The following is a 23,851-nucleotide window of genomic DNA, read 5'->3' on the forward strand; positions in this document are numbered from 1 at the left end:
CTCTTAAAAAAAGTCTGTGTATTTTCTGCCTTGAAATAACAGGCTGGTGAAGAGCTGCAACCTCTGGATGACAAGGGTATGGTTATCCCCAGTGATACAGATTTTCTCGACACATGGGAGGTAAGTTAATATTTGCTCTTCAGAGCAGGTATCAACACTAAAGCTGGAGCAGAGATATGTGTGCACAGTGAAATTAAGGGATATGTTTGGGTATGGAGGATAGCCACACAAAACTGTATTTTGACCAAATAGATTCTGCTGTCTCTGGATTTGGGGAGCAAGAAGGAGATGTCTTTATTAAGGCTAAAGAGAAGAAAGCTATCAGCACTGTAGGTGTGGCCACTAAAATAATATTTGAATACACGCAATGGTAGAACCAACTTGTAGGTGAATCCAGGTGTGACTGTTAACTTACTGTGTGTTTTATACAGATAGAAATTTTTTTATTATTAATTGAGAGACTGTTATCTAATCTAATGTGAGTTGTTTGTTCATTTGTCACTAGCTTGAGGGAAATAAAATAATGTCGTTTGCCAGTAATATCACCACCTCATGCACATTCATTGGTTGTCCTTACTTATTAGGCCATGGAAGAACTGGTGGACTGTGGTCTGGTAAAAGCCATCGGTGTCTCCAACTTTAACCATGAGCAGATCGAAAGAATTTTGAACAAGCCAGGACTGAAATACAAGCCTGTAATGAACCAGGTGAGATTAATTCCTTGAAGTATAGAATAATTGAATAATTGGAAGGATTGGAAGGTACCATGTGGTTTCAACCCTCCTACCAAGGATAGGGAACCTTCCACTTAGCAGTATTCCTAAATATGTTTACAGTGTATGTGTGTTTGTAGATAGATAGATATTTAGAGTATTCCTAAATTCCTATATATAAATATAATATTCCTATATATAAATACAATATGCATTTCCTGTATGTAAAATATATTATATATATATAATATAGAATTTGTATCATATATATTTATTATAGAAATTCCTATAATATATATTTAGAGCATTCCTAGATATATTTATGCTACACTTCAGCTCTAAAAATGGCTTCTGCCATGCCATTTAAATAGTTTTGATGCCATGGAAAGATCTCACAGAGCATAGGTATCTCCTGGTTGTCTGAAAGATCCTACCCGTGCTATGCAAGGCTTCACTATAGTGTCAGTCTTGATGGTTTTTAGCTGATAGAGATCTCAACAGAAGAATTTTTTGTTTGCTTGTGTGTATATAACGCTGTGGAGATTTCAGAGCAATATCTCCCAAAACTATGGATTACGCATATCACAGTAATACGAAACAGATGGGAATATTTCAGTTTTAGACAGTGCAAAACAGTGAAAATGTCCATTAGCTTGTGTGGGACCCTGCAATTTCCTGCTACATGTCCTATTTCAGACTCCGAAGTATCTGTGGGACTTGCATGTCACAGCCCAAATTGCCACAGGTCCATTTTTTCCAGCAAACCCCCCCCACTGCGAGTTTCATTTCTGCACCGGCATGGGAATGTACAGGGATGAATCATGTCACGACTTCATCACAGAAAGGAGGGTTGAAGTACACAATTACATACAAATTCTCACCACATACCTCATGTATGTAATCACAGGACAGCAGTGGCATAGGAACCTCCTGACTTTCTTCCATACCAACTTCTTTGCACTCAGCTGGGGGTGCTGAATGCCCATCTCTGCCAGCTGGGGAATAACCAGGGAAATCCCCACACCAGATCCTGTGTTGCGCAGTGCTGTAATGCTGGGCTTGGGTCTAATGTTTGGACTGGCTAGGCTGAGTATCCAAGGGGGATATAGGGCTTGGAAAGATTTTACTGAGAGTTATGAAGGTCAGGGGGGTGAACCCAATTACCTCACCCCTCTTTCTCACCCCTACCCCCTGCCTCCATTAAAAGCTGAACCTACTTTAGCAGTTTAAAGAACTCTGGGCTTTACCTCCAATTTGCTTCTGCATGGCTCATGCTACACACTGCTGTTACAGTAGTTGCCTAATCTAGCTCAGGTGTAAATAAACTGCTGTACCCGTGTTCCTTGTCACCACGCCTGGTAACTAAGCTATAGCATTTAGAAACAGCTGGGTATGTGCACAGTGCCATGTAAAACAGCACAGACGTAGCCCTGTGGTCATACTATGGCTTGTGGCAAGTTGAGCAGCATCCGTGTGTAGCTCCTGTTCTTTTCAGTTGAAGGATGTCTTTCCCAAATGGCTGGTTGCAACTTGCTTTCCCAGGTTAGCTCAAATCTTCTGCAGGTATCAGGGTAGACTGCTTGAGGCAAGGAGACATTGGTTGACTGAGCAGAAAATAAATTTCAGGTCTTCTGAGCTGCCCCTCTGAAGATGCAATATGACTCTGCAGTAGTCCAGAAAGACTGATTTCCCAGATTCCTGACATAGATAGCACTTTCACTCTTCTATATTATTTTTCACTGTCTGTGTGTAATGTGTAGCATGAGAAAACTCTGTTTTCAGTGCTAGGTCTCTAGATATTGCTGTGACATTAATAACTTTTTCATAAGGCAGATTTGAATCATGATACTGAAAGTCGTCTTCACATTTTCTCTGAGCAAGAATGATAAAATGTTATGATTTGCATCCCAGTGCAGTTTACTTCTTTATCCACATGTTTCTGTGCTTGCAGGTCGAATGCCATCCATACCTAACGCAGGAAAAGTTGGTCAAGTACTGTAAATCCAAAGGGATTGCTGTGACTGCATACAGCCCCCTTGGCTCTCCTAACCGCCCATGGTAAGAAAGCATTGCAGTACACAAAACAGTGCAGTTGTAGCTTGAATCTTTGAGGTAAATTATGTAAATAATGCAGGTAAAATGAGAAAAGTGCTGTTGATTTCTTGCAGATTATGTCACACAATGTAAGGCTTCCTGCAGGGAAACTAATATCTTCCTACCATCAATATTCCTGTTTTTTAATAGGGCTAAGCCAGGGGAGCCTATGCTGCTGGAGGATCCCAAGATTAAAGAGATTGCAGTTAGACATCATAAAAGCCCAGCTCAGGTAAGTGGGGTTGCCAGGGCAAAATATTCCTCCTCCTCAGATGTTTTCAGGCTGATAGCCAGCCTCAGCAGATATACCTTCTTTAGAGATACAGTATAATGGGGCTGGACTGCATTTGACTCTTCATTCTGCCCAAGTTCTTAACAACACTCATGCAAATTATCAGTTACTTTCTAAGAGGCCTTGAGTATCAGGTTTTGGGGTAGACTGATCAGCAGTGCTACTTGCTGGAGTGTTCATCTTTCTAAACCTTTTATTCCTTTCTTCAACTAAGTTAGCTAAGTTGTTCTTCAGAGAAGTCCTGTAATTTGCAGACTTATTGCAGACCCTGTCTGCTCATGTTCACATAGAATTATTGAAAGGTACTTGATTATTTAAGAATAAGTTTTTTTCTCTGTTAGTTGCTACTCACACAAATGAGCGCAGAAACTGCACTTCAAAAAAACACACGTGTTCACAAGCAATCAACAATAATAATATTTTAAAGACAGGCAGAGCAGGACAAAAGATTCTATGCAACGGTTCTCTTTTCAGTATGGGAATGGATGACATACACACTTTTAAATTCTAGAAATATGCTTTTTCTTTTATGGACTTCAAAAAGCCTATCGTAAGTGAGGCAATTAACTGTGAGTCCAAAATAATCTGCAGTATCATTATGCTCATTAGGTCTGAGCATCCATGTAATGCAAGCTAGAAGCATCATAATTTTTTTCCCCCTGCTACTACCCTTAACGAAACCAAAACAAATCCTGGAAAAAACAAGATGTAGAAACAACATAGGCCAGAAACAATTAGAGTTTGCCAGTAGACTGGCAAATATGAATGCAAATTTTGGCATATCAAATTCCTGTGTGCAAATTGGTAGTCTTCCAAAGAGTAAATATAGTTGTAGAAAAATAAATTATTTTGTGCATTTTAAAAAAAGGAAGAACATTAAATGCGCTTGAATAGACTCCTTGGTACCCCATGTGTTCATGCTCCTCCTTGTTCTTTCCTAGGTTCTAATCCGGTTCCTTGTGCAAAGAGATATCATTGTCATTCCCAAGTCTGACAAACCGCAGCGTGTTCAGGAAAACATGAAGGTGAAGTTTCCATTGGGACTGCTGCTACCTTTTTTTTATGCAGGATAGACAGCCACACCCATAGCTCCCCCATGTTTCCAAGCAGCACCGAAGAGGCATTGGAAGGGGAGTGCAGAGGTGTGAAGACTGAGGCTTCATCAGCTACCTAACCATCTGTGCTTTTTCTCTGGGGAAAAGCATTTTGTTCCTGCCAGGAGAGAAATGGGTTCCAGCAGAGTTGTCTGAGCTCTGCTATCCTGGAAATGGAATCCCAGTTTTGGACTTGACTTGTGAGAAACACTTAGCAAGTCCTGCTTTAAAAGTGTAAAAAAAACAAGTTGTGAACACCAGACATGTCCTGGTTTATGTCTCACTTTGAGGCTATGGTTCCTCTTAGCAGGGAAGTTCAGATGGACATTGGCTTATAAGAGCTGGCATCTTAAATGATACCTCTGTGTTACTTTTAATCCATGCTAGTAGGTTTGGAGCTATTTCTCCTATGAACCACCAGCAAGAATTCCTAGATGATTGATTAGCTTGAGACAGCTATTTACAGCTGATACCCAGTAGTCTTCTGTTGTAGCAGAAAATTTACCTCTAGTTCCAGTATTTGTGACACATCAGGTAATCCATCCTGAGCACCTTAAGTCTTCTTTTAGTGCATTACAACACAAACTGTTGGCACTGGTGTTGCCATTCAACCACCCAGAACTCTAAGACATTCCTATAAACAGCATCTCAGAGAGAGGAGGACCATGTTGATCACTTCATGGGTAAATTTTTATTTGGCTGAGAAATAGTCAGACTGTTTCTTAACTATGCTTAATATGTTCCTACCTCAAGTCGTAAAAGCATGAAGCATGCACAGTAGCTAGCTACTCATGAAACTAAGAGGGTTTTTTTTTTCTTTCCCTGATAGGTGTTTGACTTTGAACTGTCTAAGAAGGAGATGGATGTCATCCTCAGCTTTAACAGGAACTGGAGGGCAGTTCCAGTGCTCCAGTATGTTATTACCCTTATAATCCATTGTTCTATTTCTGTCTGTATTTTCATCCCCCATGTCTTGAAAACATACATGACCAAAATCATGGAGAGTTTGTACTTTAAACCCTGGACCCCAGGTAATGAGGCATGTCCTGGAACTGACATCAGGAGGGAGATTCATTTGGAGTGCTCCTTACAGCATACTGATGTTACATGTGCTTTCTCAAAAGCCTGTGTTCAATTTAATGACAGCTGCAAAACTTAACTACATTGGAAGGGGCGGGGGGAGGAGACTGCAATAGGGAAATGCTGCCAAGCTACTTTCTATGGTACTTAAATGACGAGTTCTTTCTCTTTTCAGAGCTGTCAATCACAAGGACTACCCATTTAAAGCAGAATATTGAATGCAAGTGGTTTCTGCGAGACCTCCATTTAAGTACTTCCAGATTAGAAGATGCATTCTCTAGCTTGATCTTGATTTCTTTTTCTGTACTTGACAATTATTATGAACAGTTCCTTTTCCTCCTTTTCTAGGAGGAGATCACTAGCTGATGTAAGAATGCAGCAGTAGGGCTGGTCTTTTTTTTGAAAGATGCTTAGCAGAAGTCTGGTTTTGATTATTAGTAGAAAGACGATGTATTTAATTTCCTTTTTTCCTTGTCTTCCTCAATTAGAGACATGTCTAACAAGAAATCTGGTTACTTACATGATTTTTTTATATTTCTGATGTGGTCAGGAATAGTGGCTGAAGTCACTGTCAAGGAATGCTCTAATCACTTTGCTTTTTATATAGTTGTGATTTTTATAGAATGTCTTTCTAATACTTTAAAATTTTATATGAATAAAGTTTATTAACAAAGTTAATCAGTGTAGTGCTTAAATTGTTTCATACAGTTAGTTAGGCATGTTTTTCTAAAGCCTGGAGTTTTACAAATTTTAATACAGATAGAAATAAATTTCTATAATTCCTGTACAAAGACAAGTTCTTAAAGAACACCAAAGGAAACCCTGAAACAGGCTAACAATTAATTGCTTTAAAATATTTGTAGATATTGCTGGGCCAAAACCAGGTGGTTTTGTGGCATTCTGCATGATGATAAGAGAAACTGTAGCTAGAATGCAGTCAGCTGCAGGAAAGCAAATGCCAATTTCGTTTTGTTTGAAAAATCGTCTCTTAAAAATGGCATTGAAATACCCATAAAAATCATACAGGCTTCCAAGTCAGCCACCGGGCTTTGTCTTTACTGAATTTTGCCAGGAGGTGGTGCCGTCTGGTAGGAACAAAACATGACCATACCATTTTACAGTGTTTCCTACAAATAAACATGATTGCACAGAGCACGCTTCCACACTCTCAAAAAGGGCAGCAACCAGGAGCAAAGGAAATCACCATGGGCAAGGGAAAGTGTCACTTCAGCAAAGGTTGTAGTAACTTGTAGCAACATAGTCGAGCAGTGTGAGGCAGGAGAACACGGCCACTTTAAAGCAGCCAGGCTCTTTTCAGGTTAAATAGCATCCAATTATTTCTCCCTCAGTAGTTCAGGAAGCTGTGCTCGCTGCAGCATTCCCATTGCTTCCTATGGAGCGGGCAGCAGCCTGGGGGGACTCTTTTGGATGACCATGAGCTGGTTAGAGCAGGTACGTGCTGTACTGCTGTTGGAGCAAAAACAAGGGGACATACAGGAGGATGATGGAGCCTGCAGCTCCCCAGCCTTAGTCCCTGGGCTCATCCACATGTCGAAGCACATCCTACCTAGACAGAAGAAACATAATGGCTCTCACGGAAAATTTATTTCAAAGCAGGGAAGCAGATGGCTGAACCACTAGGTCAGAACATACTTTGCTGAGTACACTGCCTCTCAGATGATGCACAGCTCCCATCCTGTATTGATAGGAATGACAATTAGGATTATTTCTGCCCCTTCCTCCCCCACCTTCCCCCAAGAATATGTGTGTTAAAGCTGCTGATTTTGCGATTTGTCTATCTCCTGAAGGATAGTACATCAGGAGGGACACTTCAGGGTTCTTTGCACTAGCTTATCTCACAGGGACTTAGCACAATTCCTATCCCAGTTACAACTGGGCCATTCCTACTCATTAACAAACAGGGGTGCTGATGGAAATATTCCATTTATTGTGGATGCAGTTTCAGAATACATTGTATGAACAAATAATTTTTATTGCAGCTATCAGATGTATTTGAAAGATTCAGAGGAGCATTTACAAAACCCCAAAACAAAACATGAGAACTCCCAGACAATGTCAGGCATAGTGTCACCCCCTACAAATAACTATGTGCATTTCTATATGTAAACAAGGTCTTTCAGCCAAGCAGGTCAGCTCATCTTTGGCTTGAAATATAACAATACTCTTCTTTAGGAAGAAGTCAGATACTGTAAGAGATGGAAGTGGTGAAAAGGGAGATCCTGGGGATTCCAATGCACTACAAAGCTGTTAACAATGTACTCAGGCTAACTGAGCTGCTCAGTTTATGCCACCCGTATGCTGTAGGATGTAAATGCTAAACTGTATAGCGTGTAAATTCAAACCACGCTGACGTCCTGTAGCCATGTGTTAAATATATACAAATGAAAACATCTGTAAAGAAGATATTCAAGAGAGACAGGTAAGAAGAAGCACTTTAAAGACAGAGGTTTACTTCATTTTCGGTGGACTCGGTAGGCAGCACTGATGGATGGCAAGATTTAGTGTCTAGTGATTTGAAACAAACTCCAACTCTGTTTAGATTTCTTTTCTTTTTAATTATGGTAGTTTTATATAAATTAAACTACAACATTTTATACAAGTGACTTTGTTTTGACCCTCTATACCCTTACCTTTTCCTCTTTTAAAAACTATACTTTCTTTTTAATTACCCATTACTGGGCAACTGACATTTAAAATTTTTTAATACTTATCTCACCATACCTCTAATAGCAATTATGAAATCTTACTATAGAAAAGTGTGTAATTTTTTCTTTATTTTTTTAAGCTGTGATATTGGCTAATTATGTGTGTTTATTACTAAATATAACACTCTAGCACAAGTTAAAAGCATTCTACCATTAGTAGTGCCTTTAGGCTAAACTTTGTAAAGCTACATGTGTATATATTCTAAATTGCGTTCAATTACTAGTCACTAACAACAAAAAGAAGTATCAGTACCGCTGTCAGCTAATATAATCATCCAAATTTAGGTCTTAACTTAAACTAAAATGGAAAAATTGATACTTAAAAAAAAAGTATAAAACAAAAAAATAAAACATTATTGATGCAGTATTTCTCATGACATGGGCAGCTTACAGAAAATATTACATTGTCAGCTAAAGATATTTCTTCCATGCCTTAGTCTAAAGTGCAGAAAGAAAGACTTCTGTATTACAAAAGTAACCATTGTTTTTATAGGTTTACTGCACACCCTTTCTCAAGCAACTTTACTTCACATGCATTTTGGGTTGACCTCTTATGGCAGTTGAAATCACTGTTCAGATACATAGTTATGAGTATCAGTAGGAGAGTCTACATATTTCACAGGATGGGTTTCTTTAGGAATAAAGGCTCTTGTGCAAAGGCAGTACTATTATGATGAAACTCTAGACTGATTGTTAAATACAGTGCTAATATACAGGGTTTTAAGTGGTATAATGCAAAAAGACATTTTAGTAAATAAACATAAATATAAAAAGAACAATTTAGCACTTTTTCCTTTTTTTCTTTCCCCCAAACTGATTGGTCCAGCATCTTTAGTGGCCTTCTATGGTTCTTTCTCAAATTGTCTCAAACCTGCTGAGAAAAATAAAGATTAAAGATGGCTTGAAACAACACAAATGCATCTCTAAAATAGAAAAGGCACAGCTCTAGATCAACAACATGTAAGAAGGCAGGACACAAGCTGGGTGCTGCTGTGCTCATGTACTACAATTGCTCAGAGGTGGTTTCCAAGAGGCAGGCAGGATTTCACCTTGCTTGCCTCCAACAGCCTGAGGAAGCAGTTCAGGGAGTGCTCAGGAACACCTACACAGAAATGCAGGGCTGCTCCTGAACCCATTGCTCTCCCCAGCCGCGTGTGGGTGGACTGCGAACACCTTCCACAGAAGCAGAGCTGCACTAACACTGAGTGAGCCTGAAAACCCCTCTCCGAAACAGTTTGGTTTGAAAAAGGAGAAGAGGAGGAAAACAATTGGGGTTTGCATGACTATAGACCGATAAGAAAAGTTCACAGGCATACCACACCTGTGGCTTCACATACCAATGTGACGAAAAACGTGTGCATATATTAAAGTGTAGAAAACTGAACGTTTTTCCATATTCAACCATTTCATTCTTAGAGAAGAGTGGAAGAATGTTGCAAGGCATCTTTAAACCTATTAAACTAAAAATTTTCATTCTTCCCCACGAGTCCTCAGGCACATAATTGGTTTAATTGGTTTTATTTAGAGTGTTTTGGGTTAAAATGGAAATTAAAAAGCTAAGAGGGCAATTTTGCTAGTGGTTTCAAAATTACAGTATTAAGACTATTTTTGCCTTGAAAAGACAGGAATGAGCAGCTCCAGCAAAAACATTCCTGCTGCTGAAGGTGTTTGAACTCCATTCCAGTCTGGGTATGCAGGAGTACAGGAGACTTACCATGAACCAGAAGAATTATCTCTAAAAATCAACTGAATTTCTAATAGTCTAAAAACTGCTGAATTTTCCTCAGGCTTCACCATTACCCAGTGGCTGTGTTTAAAGTCAGATGTAGGGCTGAGTACTGAATTTCAGTACTCAGGCTGACTTCAGAGTGCTGAAATCTTCCTTTTCTGCTCAAATGATGTCGCTGCAACAGCTTTGGTTTTTTTGAGCTCCCCCTCTCTGCTCAGGAAAGGCATATCCATTCCCACTGCAGCCTTTAAAAGAGCCTTTCCCAGATGCTTTGCATTTGCTGTAATTTGTCAAATGGCCATTCCATTCATCAGCCCATGCACATTTTAATGATACTCCTCAGCTACACGAAACATGCTATAAATATCTCTTGAACAAGCCTTTGGAAACATGGCTGATGCACTGCTAGTACTCAGTCCTCCTAGAAAGATGATGTAGGTTTATTTCTCAAGCATTCATCTTTTGATGGTGTTGCAATGGAGCTTTTGAAAGGCAAAGGCAAAAAGGGCTTTACTGGCATCAGCATTAATAGCTGTAGAATTTTAACACTGCTACACCTCTGCAAAAATGTGGCAACATTTCTATATTGTAATATGTGTAACAATATATGTATTATATTATTATATGTATAATTTTATTAAACTATATGTGTACAATATAATTAAATATGTGTATAATATGTCTATCATTATACATGTAATAATATTATGTTATATATGTAATAACATGTATTACAATATGAAAACAGGTGCAATGTATGCATTATGGTATTACTTACCATTGGCTTCTGATTTTTTCCCCGTAGCTGATACCTGTTTGAAAAAGTAATAAGCCATAATTAAAATTCGATAGAGGAGAACATTGTTACTTATAACAAGAACAAAAATCAGCTCCGTGCAAGACAGATTCCACACATAACACAGCTCAGACAAATAGGTGTTTAAAAGTTATTCACTGCTTTCTGCACCTCATAGTATTTTCTTCTATAGATAAAGAGGCAAGTTAGTAACAGAGGACAAGTAAAGGCCTCATTCCAACTGACTGACTGAAACTCAAAGAAAGCCTTCAACAGAGATATTATCCTCCTAATAATGCACAGAAGTGCTACCTTAGAAGAAGAAGCTGGCTTATCAACTGACTGCTTCTCCCAGAGGTTACGTTTGCCGGATACGTCTCCTGGTTTCAAATCCTGTCAAATGTCAAAGAACAGAAAACAACATTAGTTCATGTTTCTTCTAATTTGCTAAAGAAAATGTTAGAATGCAACTTCCTCATAAAAAAAGTTCGAGAACATCCACCAGTGGTATTACATTGTCTATCAATTATAAAGCAATTCAGAATGATACATCACGTAAGGACTCTGCACATACACATGCTGCAAGAGAAGAAACAATCCCACCAAATCTATTTTATATAGCACAGACTGGTCATCACTGCACTCCCCTGGCTGAACATAGTAAGTTAAGAGTTACTGCCCAAAAGATAATTCCATTTTTTGCAGAAAAAAAAACCCACATTTTTTCAGAGACAGTATTTTTCTTAGGGAGGAATTCAAAAGATTGTTTCAGTTATTTTAGATCATAATAAAAATATTTCATACAAAAAACTCTGTGAAAAAATAGAGTAGGACTTTTAATACAACAGAAAAGCAGATTCTACTCTCCATTCTTAAATATAGGTTTTAGGCTTTATTACTGTAGCACTTCATATCCATTTGAATTTCCATAGCATCATTTGTAATCTTAGGCTGTACCAATCAGTAGCCTGACAAAAAAACCCCAAACCACAAAACCCAGAACAAAACAAAAAACCAAACAAAACCAAAAAGATAGAGAAAGTCAAAGAATAATAATACTCTCTGAAAATGTTATGGAGACTAAGCAGAACTCCATAAAAATATTAAGCATCTTCTTGAAGAAAAGGAGGGCTACAAATCAAAATTATGTATGCTAGGCTAGTGGCAAAGCACCTGCTTAAGGACAGGTGGATTGATATCTAACAAGAGATTCAAGCAATTTTGGACATAGGTACTCTTGTTTTCAGAAAGTATTCAAGTCCTGTACAGTTTCCAGAATCTTGTTCATGCCATCCATAGGTAGATAAGTTTATGCACATGGGAATTTCTAACTCTAAAACTTCTAAACTCAGTGATTAATGGAAAAGTGATTTCTGCAAGGAATATTTGCACCCAACAGAGGTGTTCTAGAATGGATCATAATCTGCAGCTACAGAGGGTTGCAGATATGTAAGACTTGAAGCCAATTATATACTTCAAAAAACTAGTTCAGCAGTAACAAGAAGGAAGGAAACAACAAAATTGCAATTGACCTCATCACAAAACCACTTGCAATGGAGATTATCACAATACCATTTCCATAGTCCTGAAATCATTTGGAATATGTGATTTAGGTTCACCATAAAACTAACTGAGATCTTTGTTCCCTCTACTTTGAATTCAATATTGATCCAAAACCCGCATGAATCTTGATGATCACAAAAACTTTGAATGTTTCTTTATTTTGGTGGAATATCATGGGGGTAAGAAGGTATTTACTAACTAAGAAATTCTAGCTTTCCTGGGGGGAAAAAAAAAAAAGTACAAATCATTCATTATAGATGTATATCATTCTTCATAGTCAATTATAAATAGGTTTACCTGACCAACTTAGCAAACAGACCCCCAAAGAAGAATAGGAGGAGGGTGGGCTCCTTCAAGCAGAGATATTGAAAGAAGAAAGAACAATCTATTGAGAAAGAGGGAAATTAAAACATAGATAGAAACAGTTGGCTGAAGGAAAAACAAGAGGTTAGTTTTATGTTTTCTAAAAGATGCAACTTAAAGAGAGAAAAATCCGGAGGCAAATTCTGTACTGATTTTAGCAGTTTTGATTAAATACAGTGAACATAATAACTTCTTTTGATTTTATATTCATGTCCATAAGGACACAATCTCCATGTAGATACCAGTAAATACTGACATTAGGCACAACACTACAAAATTTCAAGCTCCTCTTTGGGACAAATAGGAGCATGAATTGAGAAGGAGCTTTTCAGGCTGCATCTTTTATAAAGGGCAAGTGGACTGGCAGAAAAACATTACACAAGAATATGAAAAGAAAAAGGTTCTTTAATAGAATCCTGAAGTTTAATCATTAACACCATGACTGATATCCTGCCATTCTCCAATATGGATATTTACAGCTCCAGTTCCTCACCCTTACCTTCCCCATCCCACAGTTATCTCTTTCTGCTCCTTCCCACATCCACACTGCTGCTTCACACACTCCCACCTTATTACCTGGAAAGCATTTTCTACTCTTCTTCTTGCTGAAGTAATAGGCATGCTAAAGGGCATTCATTAGAAATTATATTTAAGCTCATAAAGAATGAAATTATTTCAGTTCATTTTAAAATATACTTTGAAAATTTTTACAGGGCAAGAGTCAAAGCCCAAGTGTTTCATGAAGGGTCTATGGCTGGTAAATTCTAAATTAGTGGTAAGCCTTTCACAGGTAGTAAATTAATGTCTTTTTCTCCCAGAGAAAGGCAGAAGTTCTTTTCTGAGCACTTGCCTTTTTAGCTCATCCATGAGCTTTTAAGGTGAAAACTGCCCTCTTTCATCTCCCCATTTTCTGAGTCAGCAGCCCGTGGGCCTCTGTGAGCTTCCACAAGGACATTAAGCAAGGTTCCTCCAAAGAGCACCAGCTGGCCAAGGAAGCCCTGTCACCCCCTCTGCCCACGGAAAGAACTCACATACTGAAGAAGTAGCTGTTGCAAGTTTACTCACAGAAGGTTTTGGAGCAGGTGATTTGCTGCCCTCTGGGGTCTTGGTTAACCACTCATTTATTCGACTGGAGACACCCACCTTCAGTCCAGCAGTTTCCTGCAAAATAATAAAATCTAATCAGAAGACTTTAAGAATAGTTTTTTCTCTGTTTTCATGGTTTAGATTTAAAAGCAAAGACAAGCCTGAGTTTAATATAGAGGTCCTCACTGAGCCTATGAGTAGAGTCATCCTGTCTTCTCTGAAGGTATTGTCCTTACGAACTACAACAGTACTGCTGCCCTCTAGTTTTCAATAATGATAAACGTGGACTGACAAAATCATTTCCACTCCCGCTAACCCAGGATGTTAGACATAAACATGCTCTTTCTGTCATGAGCCTGAACTCAAATAGCTTAATAGAAGAGGCACCAATATAAGTCCATATTTTTTGGTTTGTTACGCTAATTTTTTTCCAGAAAAGCACACTATAGAGAAGCTAAGGAGCCTAAAATTTAAAACATTAAATCAATCTTTAAAAGGTTAGAACAAATTACTAAAATTTAATTACTATCTGTAATAGCCCCCTTCAATCCATGGCTCAGTTTTTTTGGCTATGATGAATGCTCATCAGCTCATATAAATTTATAAAAAGAAGATCTTGCCTTAAGATCTTTCATAGAAAAGATAAAGGTCTCACAAATACTTCTATGCATTATCTATAAAACATCATCACTGTCTTGCCTATTTAATCCTTCTCTGACCCTCGAAAGAACTTTTCCCAACACAAAGAATTTGTTTGTACTCTGCTTGAACTACCCAGATATATTTGTCTAAGATATCTGATGTGGCTCTGGAATGTCTCATAACTCAGCTCAGTAGGTTACTAAACTCTTACATTATACTCAATATTGCAGCCACAAATTTTGTGGATTTCTGAGGTCCTCAGAATCCTTTGGGATATTCTTCATCAGTGATGTCAACAGGAGCAGACACGCTTACTCACAGGAAAGTGAACGGCAAGGTCAGGCCCATAGCATAATTCTTTATAATCATTATGTTACACACAAACCTTATTTGGTGTTGCTGTCCCAGAGGGTGATGAAAAAACATTCCCTTTCTCCCACATACTCTTGATATTACGGACACCCTCAGCTGGAACATGAAGGTCAGAAGCTGCTGGCTTAACTGGTCTTGAAGCCTTTGTGCCCTGGAAAAGAATTGAGGTCATTTGGTGTTTGGCATTAAAAGCTGGAGGTGCAGGGTAGTTTGACTTTGGGGCAGTGCTGGAAAATGCAGCAGCTGCAAGTGGTTCTAGCACTGATCATGCAAGGATGAAAAGGAGAACTCAGCTCAAAAAGCGCCACTGAGACTCTCTTCCCTTTTTGATTTATAGTTGCACCCTTGGCACAACTAACAGAGATAATTGCAATCACTGAGATTTTTTCATTCATTTCTAAAATTCATGGCAAACCATAGCTCTGCACAGAACTGCTCCAAGGCTTTCATTTGTCCTCTTTTAAATCTTAGCACCTCAATGATGTAAGCCTGGCTCTTTTAGGGATATGGCTAAGGAAATCCTTATTTAGAGGCAGGGAAAAAAGGCTGCTCTGTCATTCAGCATCAGAGTCTGCTCCATCTGTCCCAAACAACTTAACCTCAGAACACAGGATTTTAGGGGTAAATTTCAGCAATTACAGAATATTTGGAGTAGGGTATTCTTTTAAAGAGTGGAGAATTGGGGTGGGGATTTTTTGGTTTGGTTCTTTGGTTTTTTTTTTTTTTTTGGAAATGTGCTTTTCGCCTGGTCACTAAAAACACTGGACCAAATTCTTCCTCTGTCTTTTTTTTCAAAATTCTTGTACATTTTACATATGATAGATTTGATGAGAATGAGATGAGAAGGAGAACCTGTATGAGCTGAGGCTTTGCCTCTAGTTGCAAAGCAAGCCAGATTTGGCAGATTTTGAAAACATTAAAAACTCAGAAAAGGAAATATTTCAAGTCAGATGGAAACTGTATATAGTTTGAAGCCACATTGCCTTCCTCTTGTTGGAAGAGCTATGCTTTTCAATATCTAAATGGAGCACAGCCCTACTGAAAATATTGGAGAACCTAATATAATTCAGAAAAGGCATGGAGTGAAGCAGCATGACAGAAGTTCTATGCCCCTGTTCTGATGATATGGGGACTACTGGGTGCCATGCTGGCATTTGTCTCAAATGGAGGAGTTTGAGCTACCTTTAACTTGACCTAAGTGCTGGAGGCAAGCCCGAGCCTTCACCCTTTCATCCATGTGCTTTTTTTTCATTGGGAACTGACACATAATATAAACTCTCTGGCTGATAAGCTTTCTAGCAGAAAGGTTAAACAGGCAGCAGTTACAGGGAAAAAGACTATTAATTGATCTTGAATGACTATAATTTCCTTTACATTAAACAATAATAAAGCCCAACCAACTAAAACCTTAGTGGAACACTGTGTTTAGACTCTACATGGAGATGAGAGGAGAAAAAAAATATCCAGCAGGGAAGGAAGAAGTGCTATACCTTTTTTCACAGCTATCAATACAATATTCTTTTGTATACTATTGTATTACTACAACACTTCAGAACCCAGTCCAGTCAGCCTGCTATATTAACTAGTAGCTTTCACATTGCCGGTACTCACTGATTTATAAAAACAGCTAAAAAACCCTCAAAACCCACAACAACAACAAAAAAATCAAATTCCTATTTTTCTGTGAACCATGAAAAGAAAAACCCCTCAATTCTGGTTCCTAGGCCCATTATTAACCACTAGTTGTCAAAATCATCTGGGGTCAAATTCTGCATTTTAATGTGATTCTGTTTTTGCTTTGTCACTTCTTAACTCCCTTGTTCTCTTCAGTGTGTGTCTTTGCCAAGGAATTTCGCTCTGAAGTGGCAGTGAGCAACACAGACCTAGTTCTCTATTCTAAATAAGCTGCTAAGTCTGCTTTGCTCACGATGGCTATCAGCTCTCTGCTCATAATTCTCTCATCAGGCAAGAAGAGGATGCAACTGTCACTCAAGATTCTGACTGAGTCCTTCAAGAGCTGCTCCAAGTTCACAAAACAGTAAACAGAAGCATGAAAGGGAAGAGGTTTTGTTTAGCTATATATCTAAATGTTGGTTATAGGGAAGCCTCAAACATTTTCTTCTTGAAGTCACAGTGGATTAGAGCCTGGTGCTAATAATGCCAAGGTCATAGGTTCGATCCCTGTATGGGTCATTCACTTAAGAGCTGGACTCGATGATCCTTGTGGGTCCCTTCCAACTTAAAATATTCTGGGATTCTGTAAAAAAGCATTTGTGACCAACAAATCCCTGCAATTCTTAAACAGTAAAACATAGGCTGATTAAAGCCCCCAAAGCCATTAGTAACTACATCCATTGTGACCTGGAGTTAACTTACCTCAATTGCACTTGTGTATTGCTCAAGTCTACTGTCAATCTTTGAGACAACTGCTGTCGTCTGGGTGGGCTTCATACCACTGTAGGAAGTAGGGGGAAAAAAAAAAAAAAACAGAAAGAAAGACATTATTATGCCCTCCAGCTAAACTCTGCTATTTGAACTGAACTTACTGTTTCCTTACTTTACCTCTTCTGAGCAGATTTGTTCAAAAATTCTGTTCTCTCCTCTATCTAGAAAGAGAGAAGAGCTGTAAGTTTAGGGTTAATAAAGAAGCAGCCTGTGCAAGGCCAGGCTAAAATGTCTTTTAAAATGTCAAAAAGTCTGAAAAGGATACACTCCAACAGAAATCATCACAGACACACACAAATGTTTTATAAATAGCAACCTATTATAATACAGATTTATAAAGGTGGATGTATTTTCTGCATGAATATTTGCATCCTCCATATTTCTTCAGAGCCTCATTTTTTGTAACAAGAGAATAAATGACCAACACAGAGTGTAGAAAAGGGAAGAAGTTTATCTTATGGAAGGGTTTGATGTGCACCAAATCTACGTCAAATTTCTTCATAATTCCCACATAAGAGCAAGTTACATATCTCTTGAGAAATACAGCAAATTTAATAAAGTTTTACTGAACTGAGATATGAGACTAAGCCAGGTTTGGATGTCAGCCACATCCCTTCTCCCAAGTATGTTTTTGGAGGACACTAACAATTTAATTTGAACTCCAAGAAACCAATCAGACTAAACTCTGCTTGTGTTCAAGCAGAGTCACTGCTGAGTCAATATCCTCCAGCTATTATTATACAAACTGATACCTTACATTTCATCCTTATTTTCTACTCTGTGTACAGGAAAACACTGTGATGTTTTCAGGGAGGAGGAATCATGAAGGTCTCATATGACTTCTGTAAAATCTCTCATTATTTTGAATACAAAAAGTGAATAAAGTTTTAAAATATTTCATGATGGGGTGGATGGGTGTGTGTCTATTTGCCTACTGGGTCAAGAAATATTTTCATCAAACTTTTCCAAGTCTCTTCCACATTGCTTTCCTTCACTTCTCATCCAAGGCTCTACACTTTCACTTAAAACGAAATATATGCAAGCAGCTCCAAGGGATTGAAATGACTAATAATCAGTGTGGCTAGATTCCTGGACATTCCCCAGTCTCAGTAAGGGTTCTCTATTTTCAGTTTACTTTAACAGTGACTGCTGTGGCATTCATGCCTTTAAAATAAGGCAATGACAGCCATTTCTTTAAATGGTTGTCTTCTGTGCCTCTAACATCCAGGCTGTACCAGAGCACTAAATCCCACAGCAATCCCATCAAAGGGCTTGACTGTTTTATTTCTGAAGCCCACACAAGCAAAAACTCAGGCAGTTCACTTCAGTGGAGAATTTGCCAAACAAGCTCACTGGAGGAACTCCAGCTAGCATCCATCCAGTTCAAAGGCACCTCTGGAACTCTAAATATATAATTTACACAGTGATTTACGTTAATGCTGTTAGTTGCTAATACGGGATCTAAAAGCAGTCCTGAGTGGAAAGATGTACTTTGCTAGGGTAGATCCCAAGTGTTTCAGCAAACTGATGTCACAAGGTGGCAGCAAAAGACCAGGCAGGAGCAGAAGCTTTCCCTTTCCCTGCCGGAACAGGTTACAGCTTAGTTTCACCTAGAGACATTGCCACAAAACGAGAAAGTAAATAATTTGATTAAAAGTGACTAAACAGACCAAGGATGGTAAGTCAAAACACGTCTCCTCTCTTCTACTACAGAATAGTGGAAATTTCCCCCAATGCTAATTTCTGGATCATAATGGATCAGCAATGCATCCAAATTACGAGTTACAGCAGCAAGAGACTATAGTTTCTCCCTGATCTGTCTACAACTGCATCAGTGAAACCCCGGTGGGCAGCAAGGACAAATAATATGCACTATCTCAAAGAACTAGGACTCAAGGTAGCCACCTAATAATCAGTTTACAGAATCTTAGTCTTTTATGTGCAGGTGGAGAAATGCTCCTGCACAGCAGGCAAACCAGGCTTCAGCAGGCACTAGTGAAAGAGGGGCATAGATGGGAGGGAAGAGGGACACGTATTCTTGGGGTTGTAGTAAAAAGACACAAAAGTGGGGTCATTCTTTAGCCACTGGAAACAGTGGTTCTCAGAGCACTTGGTATGGTATCCGGAGTAAGTCAGGGATGGTTCAGAAGAGGAGAGTGAGGAAGCAAAACAGAAAATAAACAGGAAAGCAGAGTTACAAAGCAACCCTCAGAGCTCAGCAAGATACTCTGGCTGAGGAAGCAGGTGCCTTGTGTGGAGGGATAAAAATTTTCTGCACATGTATATGAGGATTTGTTCTAAAGCATCTTCCTCAAAACATTGTATGCATGAAGCAGAAGCAGACATTGAATACACCAAGAGCAAACAAACCAGTGTACACACATGTATTCAACATATAGGTCAAATACATTTAGACTGCACAGCAACATCTAAAGGTCATATATCCACTGCATATCACACAAACTCCATGCAAAGTATTTAAAATTTTTGACACATACAGTAAACAATATTACAAAATAGATCTGTAAAAGAAACAGGCAAAGCAAAGTGGTTAGCATAAAATGCAAGATATTTTCTCAATTTGAGACCAGAAACTAAGAATAATCTCTTTGCTACATTCATTTAAAAATGATCTTGCTAAATAGCTTGGACTATATTTTGTCACCAAGGAATACTTTCAGAACACACAAGTATTGAAAAATGTTAACCTGCCAGCCCCTAATTAAATTATGACCAGAAAGAAAGAGCATAGGCTGCATCTCTCCCGCCTGTCAGCTACTTGAAAGTTAAGCATTTAGTCAAAATTACTCATTTTGTTTCTCTCTATAGTCAGTGGAGAGGTAGAGGAGCTCACTTCAGCATTAGTATTATTTGTCTGCTGAGGGTGGCTCTCACTCTACTGAACTACCAAAGAAGCTTAGATTGGATAACAAAATGCCTAGATGGACACCTACCCTTCTGCTGGCAACGTCAGATGAAATGAAACCAGTGGACATGAATCAAAACCATGTGGATTCTTACACCTGATTAAGACTCAAAGAAGTCAGCACATACAGGTGGCAAGGAAGAAATTAAGCAAGATGTTATACTGAAAAACATGTTTGCATTTATCCACATTCAATGCGATATAGACAAATGTTTGTTTGTTGATTGTGCAAAAAATACCTTGCCAACTAAAAGTGCAGTTGAAGTGTGAGTGTCAAAGTGCTTTGTCTTCCATCCGTTTCTGCTCCAAGAGCAGAAACAGAACAAAGAATGAGTAAACACAATATGAGACTTGGAAACAAATAACATTAGATATTCTCAGTAAAACCTATTTCATAAAATGTATTAAATGATTCCTAGAAATTTTGGATATTTGGATATTACGTAACAGAAACTTGTAAATAGATATATAGAAAAACTCTTCTTAAAAATGCACGAAGGAGGAAGGGGAATAAAAAATGCACACAGAAAACTGAAAACCCTGTATTATAATTTTTCCTAATATCCAACATGTGGAAGAATGTAGTGGAAATCCATTTGCTGTGGTAGTCCTTGGGAGTAGAGTGGCTTCTCCTTATCCTCCCTGAGTGGCTCACATTCTCTTTTGCTTCATAAAGCACAGTTAAGCTTTTTCCTGCTGTCAGCAGCATCTGTGCAGAGTGTACCAATTTATTCCAGTTTACCTGCAAGACTACAGTGCTGCCATCAGCACCAAAGATCAGGGAAAAACAAATGTCACAAATCCTGTTCTTACCACTCTATTTTCCCTCTGCTGCAAAGAGTAGTTCATCTAGGAAGAACTGATCGTGTGGAGCCTAATTATTTACACTCACTGCTCCAGTTGTCAGGTATTGAGAGAAATAATGAGATATGACAAGACAAAAGAAAAAAAAAGTCTCTGAAAAGTCTATCTTCTGGCTTAGCTGTCAGCATTGCCTTGCAGAAAGTGCTGGCTCTCACACTGGCCTGTGTTTCCCAGCCTCCTGTCATTGCTTTCTCCCCTCCATGCCTAACTGCTTCTGCTTTTCTGTAGTGGTGGAGTTCACCAACAGGAGACTTAGTTTTGAAATACCCTGTTCTCTCTTGAACTACGGAATAGTTATACAAGAAGTCAGTAACCCTCCTTCTCAAAGAAAACATGAGGAATTAACTTGTCTAAAAAGCAAAATGAACAAAGTTTATTCAGGACATCTCATTCCTTGAGTGCAGCACCCTTTGCACGAACTAAATGAAGGAAAGGGTGAGCTAGAACCAGCTGGGAGAGCAGCACAGGATATTCTAGTCTTTGTCCTTATTTTAAAAACTAACAAGATAAAGGGCAAAGGTTGAGCAGACATTTGGTGCTATTGCTGCCCACAGACACTCCACACAGCCCTGAGAAATCCAAGCTGCTTCTGTCCCTGAGCTAGTGATGAACTTAGCCTGCATTTACTTTGCATGCTTTCTCTTCACTTTCTCCTCAGAAAGGACTAGTCCTCATACTATCACTGAGAGGACTCCGTGCTGTAGCAGATGTGCTGAAGAAGTGTCTCAGGCTTAAGGGAAATACTGTATTTAACAGTTAAAACAATAGGAGTTGTCAAAACTATGTAGGCTATGATTTATTAGAGGCCAGACCAGATAATCACAGAAGGTCTTTCTAAATATAAGCATGTATGTATATTATGTCTATGTATATTATGTTTTTGTATACCTAAATTTTTATATGTGCACCCATGATCCATGTAATACATGGAGATGAGTCACACACCTTGTCTCTCAATTCTGAGTTTGCATGCCATGCTAGTTCATGCCTTGCCATACAGCAATATGCCACTCTGCTTCTCAGATTATCTCCCTTTCCTTTGCTCTTATTCTTATTGTTCCCGAGTTCACTCAGGAATCAGCATGCCCTACTTTCCTCATATAAACCACTGCCAGGAACTTCTTTTTCTTCCCAAACTCTTATCACAATGTTACAAGGGACGGGGAAGGAAAAAAATGTGCTTTGCCAGATTATTATCCAGAAGTCAGAATGTGCACACGTATCATACGGTATTTTTATACTGAGCCTCCCTTTTCTCATTAATTCCACCCACCCACCCACAATGGTGCATTTGGGGTTCTCACATGACTCATGACATGTCTAACAAGATGATACGTTCATCAAGGGAGAAAACATATGCCAGATGCTTTACAAATCAAAAGATAACTTGGGCAGTGCCACAGCAGGCAATGAGAAAGCTGTGAACCGACCAGGTTAGACCAGATTGAGAAGTCTGTCCAAACTCAAGGTAACAAAACATACTGTCTTCTAATAACTGGATTTTGACATCAAATTTCACATCAGGCTATTAAACTGAGATTATTCTCTCCTCAGCTATTAACCACAGAGGCCAAGAAACAGTTTAGAATGTGAACTTCTACAGCATTACGTATCTACACTGGCCACCCACAGACACTGGTCTGGAGTTACATATCAGGTATCATTGATTTCTCAGAGAGAGAAGCAGAGAAAATGTGTAGTGTTTTGTAACAATTTCTGCCTAACAAGCCATAAAAACCAGCAGCAATTATCATTAAAAAAAAAAATTGTACCTTCAATGCTTAAAGACATTTGGAAAATTTCAGCTTTCCTTTAAAAAGACACTTAGTAGAATAATGCAGAGCATAGCCCAAAAGTTCTCTGAAAGCCCTTAACTTCCTGTCAAATCCAGTGTTTTTTCCCACTTTCCCCAAAATATGTTTGTTTCTATTTTGTGTTTTCAAGTACAATTTCCTCTATTCTGAGGCTTCTGTGAATTAAAGCTCCAAAAGGCATAAAAGGCTCATAAAAGGCATCTCAGTAAATGAAAGAAGAAAAGGAAGCCCTTCCAGGAGGGCTGGAAAGAAGCTGTATATTTACAGTGTCTGTTACTGGCATTCTCTTTAGCAACCAAAATGGCATCATCAGATTTATCTAACAGGAAGTTGTGAAGCTTGGCAATCTTCATTTACAGCTGCATGTATTCTGTCGTAGTATTTCAGGTTCAAATATGTCTTAGAAGTCAAAGGCAAGTCCATTCAACGGTATTTGGACACTGTATTTGCTAGAGCTGGACCCCAAACAGTAGAGACCTGAATCCCCTAACTAGATCAAAGTGTATGTCTTTATGAGTGGAAAAGTAATTTTGATCAAATGCAATTTTTCACTCAACAAATACAGTTCTTAATCTCATGGAGATCCACTTCATGGTTCAATGAGCTCCTACCTGATGACCTCCTGCCTGATTCTTTTCTCTCCTAGCTTTCACTGAGCAGACTTTTTTTGACAAAGAGTTTGAATTCTTAAATGACTAATAACACAAGATGAGAAAAGGGAGAGATAGTTGAAAACAATTAATAGATCTGCAGCTTGAGCTAAGAAAGCAACTGAACTGAATACTAAAGCAAAACTCCCAATAATTTGATTGGGGCCAGGATTCCTCTTCCATGCTGAAAGGCCATTTAATTGATTCATCCCACTTGCAATATAATATAGGCCACAAAACACCATTTAGAAATTCTTCAGCAACAGAAGGGTGGGGTTTTTCTTGTTATGTAAGAAATTTAAATCCAGCCCAGTATTTCTAGATGTTATTTTTAGGGAGATTAGACATAAATTAGAACTTAAATATGGGTCAGTTTCAATTAATGATGATTAGGCTAGATATGTTTAAATCAAAATAATCTGGTAAGGAAGAAAATAATTGTGGATGTGGCAGAAGTGAGAGAAGGTTTGTGACAGAATGATCTTAGAGGTCTTTTCCAACTTAAAAAATTCTATAATTCCACTCCAGTTCACAAGGCACTCCTATAATAAATTAACATTGAAAAGCAATACAATAATACAGCTCTAAGTCTCCCAAATAAT

At 38.5% G+C, this 23,851-nt stretch overlaps 2 protein-coding genes across 12 annotated transcripts in view; one reads left to right on the forward strand and one right to left on the reverse strand.

Moving 5' to 3' along the window:
• The window catches only part of LOC114061015 (aldose reductase-like), a 9,281-nt gene extending 3,330 nt beyond the window's left edge, over window positions 1-5,951 (forward strand). Inside the window, exons 1-7 of one of the 3 annotated variants that reach the window (XM_027890989.1) lie at window positions 27-120; window positions 585-707; window positions 2,665-2,771; window positions 2,958-3,039; window positions 4,041-4,124; window positions 5,023-5,105; window positions 5,449-5,951. In XM_027890989.1, coding sequence (XP_027746790.1) covers window positions 79-120; window positions 585-707; window positions 2,665-2,771; window positions 2,958-3,039; window positions 4,041-4,124; window positions 5,023-5,105; window positions 5,449-5,491 — 564 coding nt within the window. In that variant the 5' untranslated portion in view covers window positions 27-78 and the 3' untranslated portion in view covers window positions 5,492-5,951. Of the gene's footprint in view, window positions 1-26; window positions 121-584; window positions 708-2,658; window positions 2,772-2,957; window positions 3,040-4,040; window positions 4,125-5,022; window positions 5,106-5,448 lie in introns of those variants that run through there. The other 2 variants (XM_027890987.1, XM_027890986.1) reach the window with 2 other exon arrangements.
• Window positions 5,952-7,198: 1,247 nt separating this feature from the next.
• CALD1 (caldesmon 1) overlaps window positions 7,199-23,851 on the reverse strand; it is a 169,754-nt gene continuing 153,101 nt past the window's right edge. For 7 of the 9 annotated variants that reach the window (XM_027890977.1, XM_027890976.1, XM_027890978.1 and 4 more), the window contains 7 exons: window positions 17,113-17,156; window positions 16,927-17,005; window positions 14,564-14,701; window positions 13,516-13,611; window positions 10,837-10,917; window positions 10,507-10,540; window positions 7,199-8,873 (listed from right to left, as the gene is read on the reverse strand). In XM_027890977.1, coding sequence (XP_027746778.1) covers window positions 8,842-8,873; window positions 10,507-10,540; window positions 10,837-10,917; window positions 13,516-13,611; window positions 14,564-14,701; window positions 16,927-17,005; window positions 17,113-17,156 — 504 coding nt within the window. In that variant the 3' untranslated portion in view covers window positions 7,199-8,841. Of the gene's footprint in view, window positions 8,874-10,506; window positions 10,541-10,836; window positions 10,918-12,384; window positions 12,473-13,515; window positions 13,612-14,563; window positions 14,702-16,926; window positions 17,006-17,112; window positions 17,157-23,851 lie in introns of those variants that run through there. The other 2 variants (XM_027890979.1, XR_003572025.1) reach the window with 2 other exon arrangements.

This window comes from Empidonax traillii, unplaced genomic scaffold, assembly GCF_003031625.1.
Source record: "Empidonax traillii isolate 1590-97213 ecotype Southwest subspecies unplaced genomic scaffold, ASM303162v1 scaffold305:size1471525, whole genome shotgun sequence".
NCBI classification, from domain to species: domain Eukaryota; kingdom Metazoa; phylum Chordata; class Aves; order Passeriformes; family Tyrannidae; genus Empidonax; species Empidonax traillii.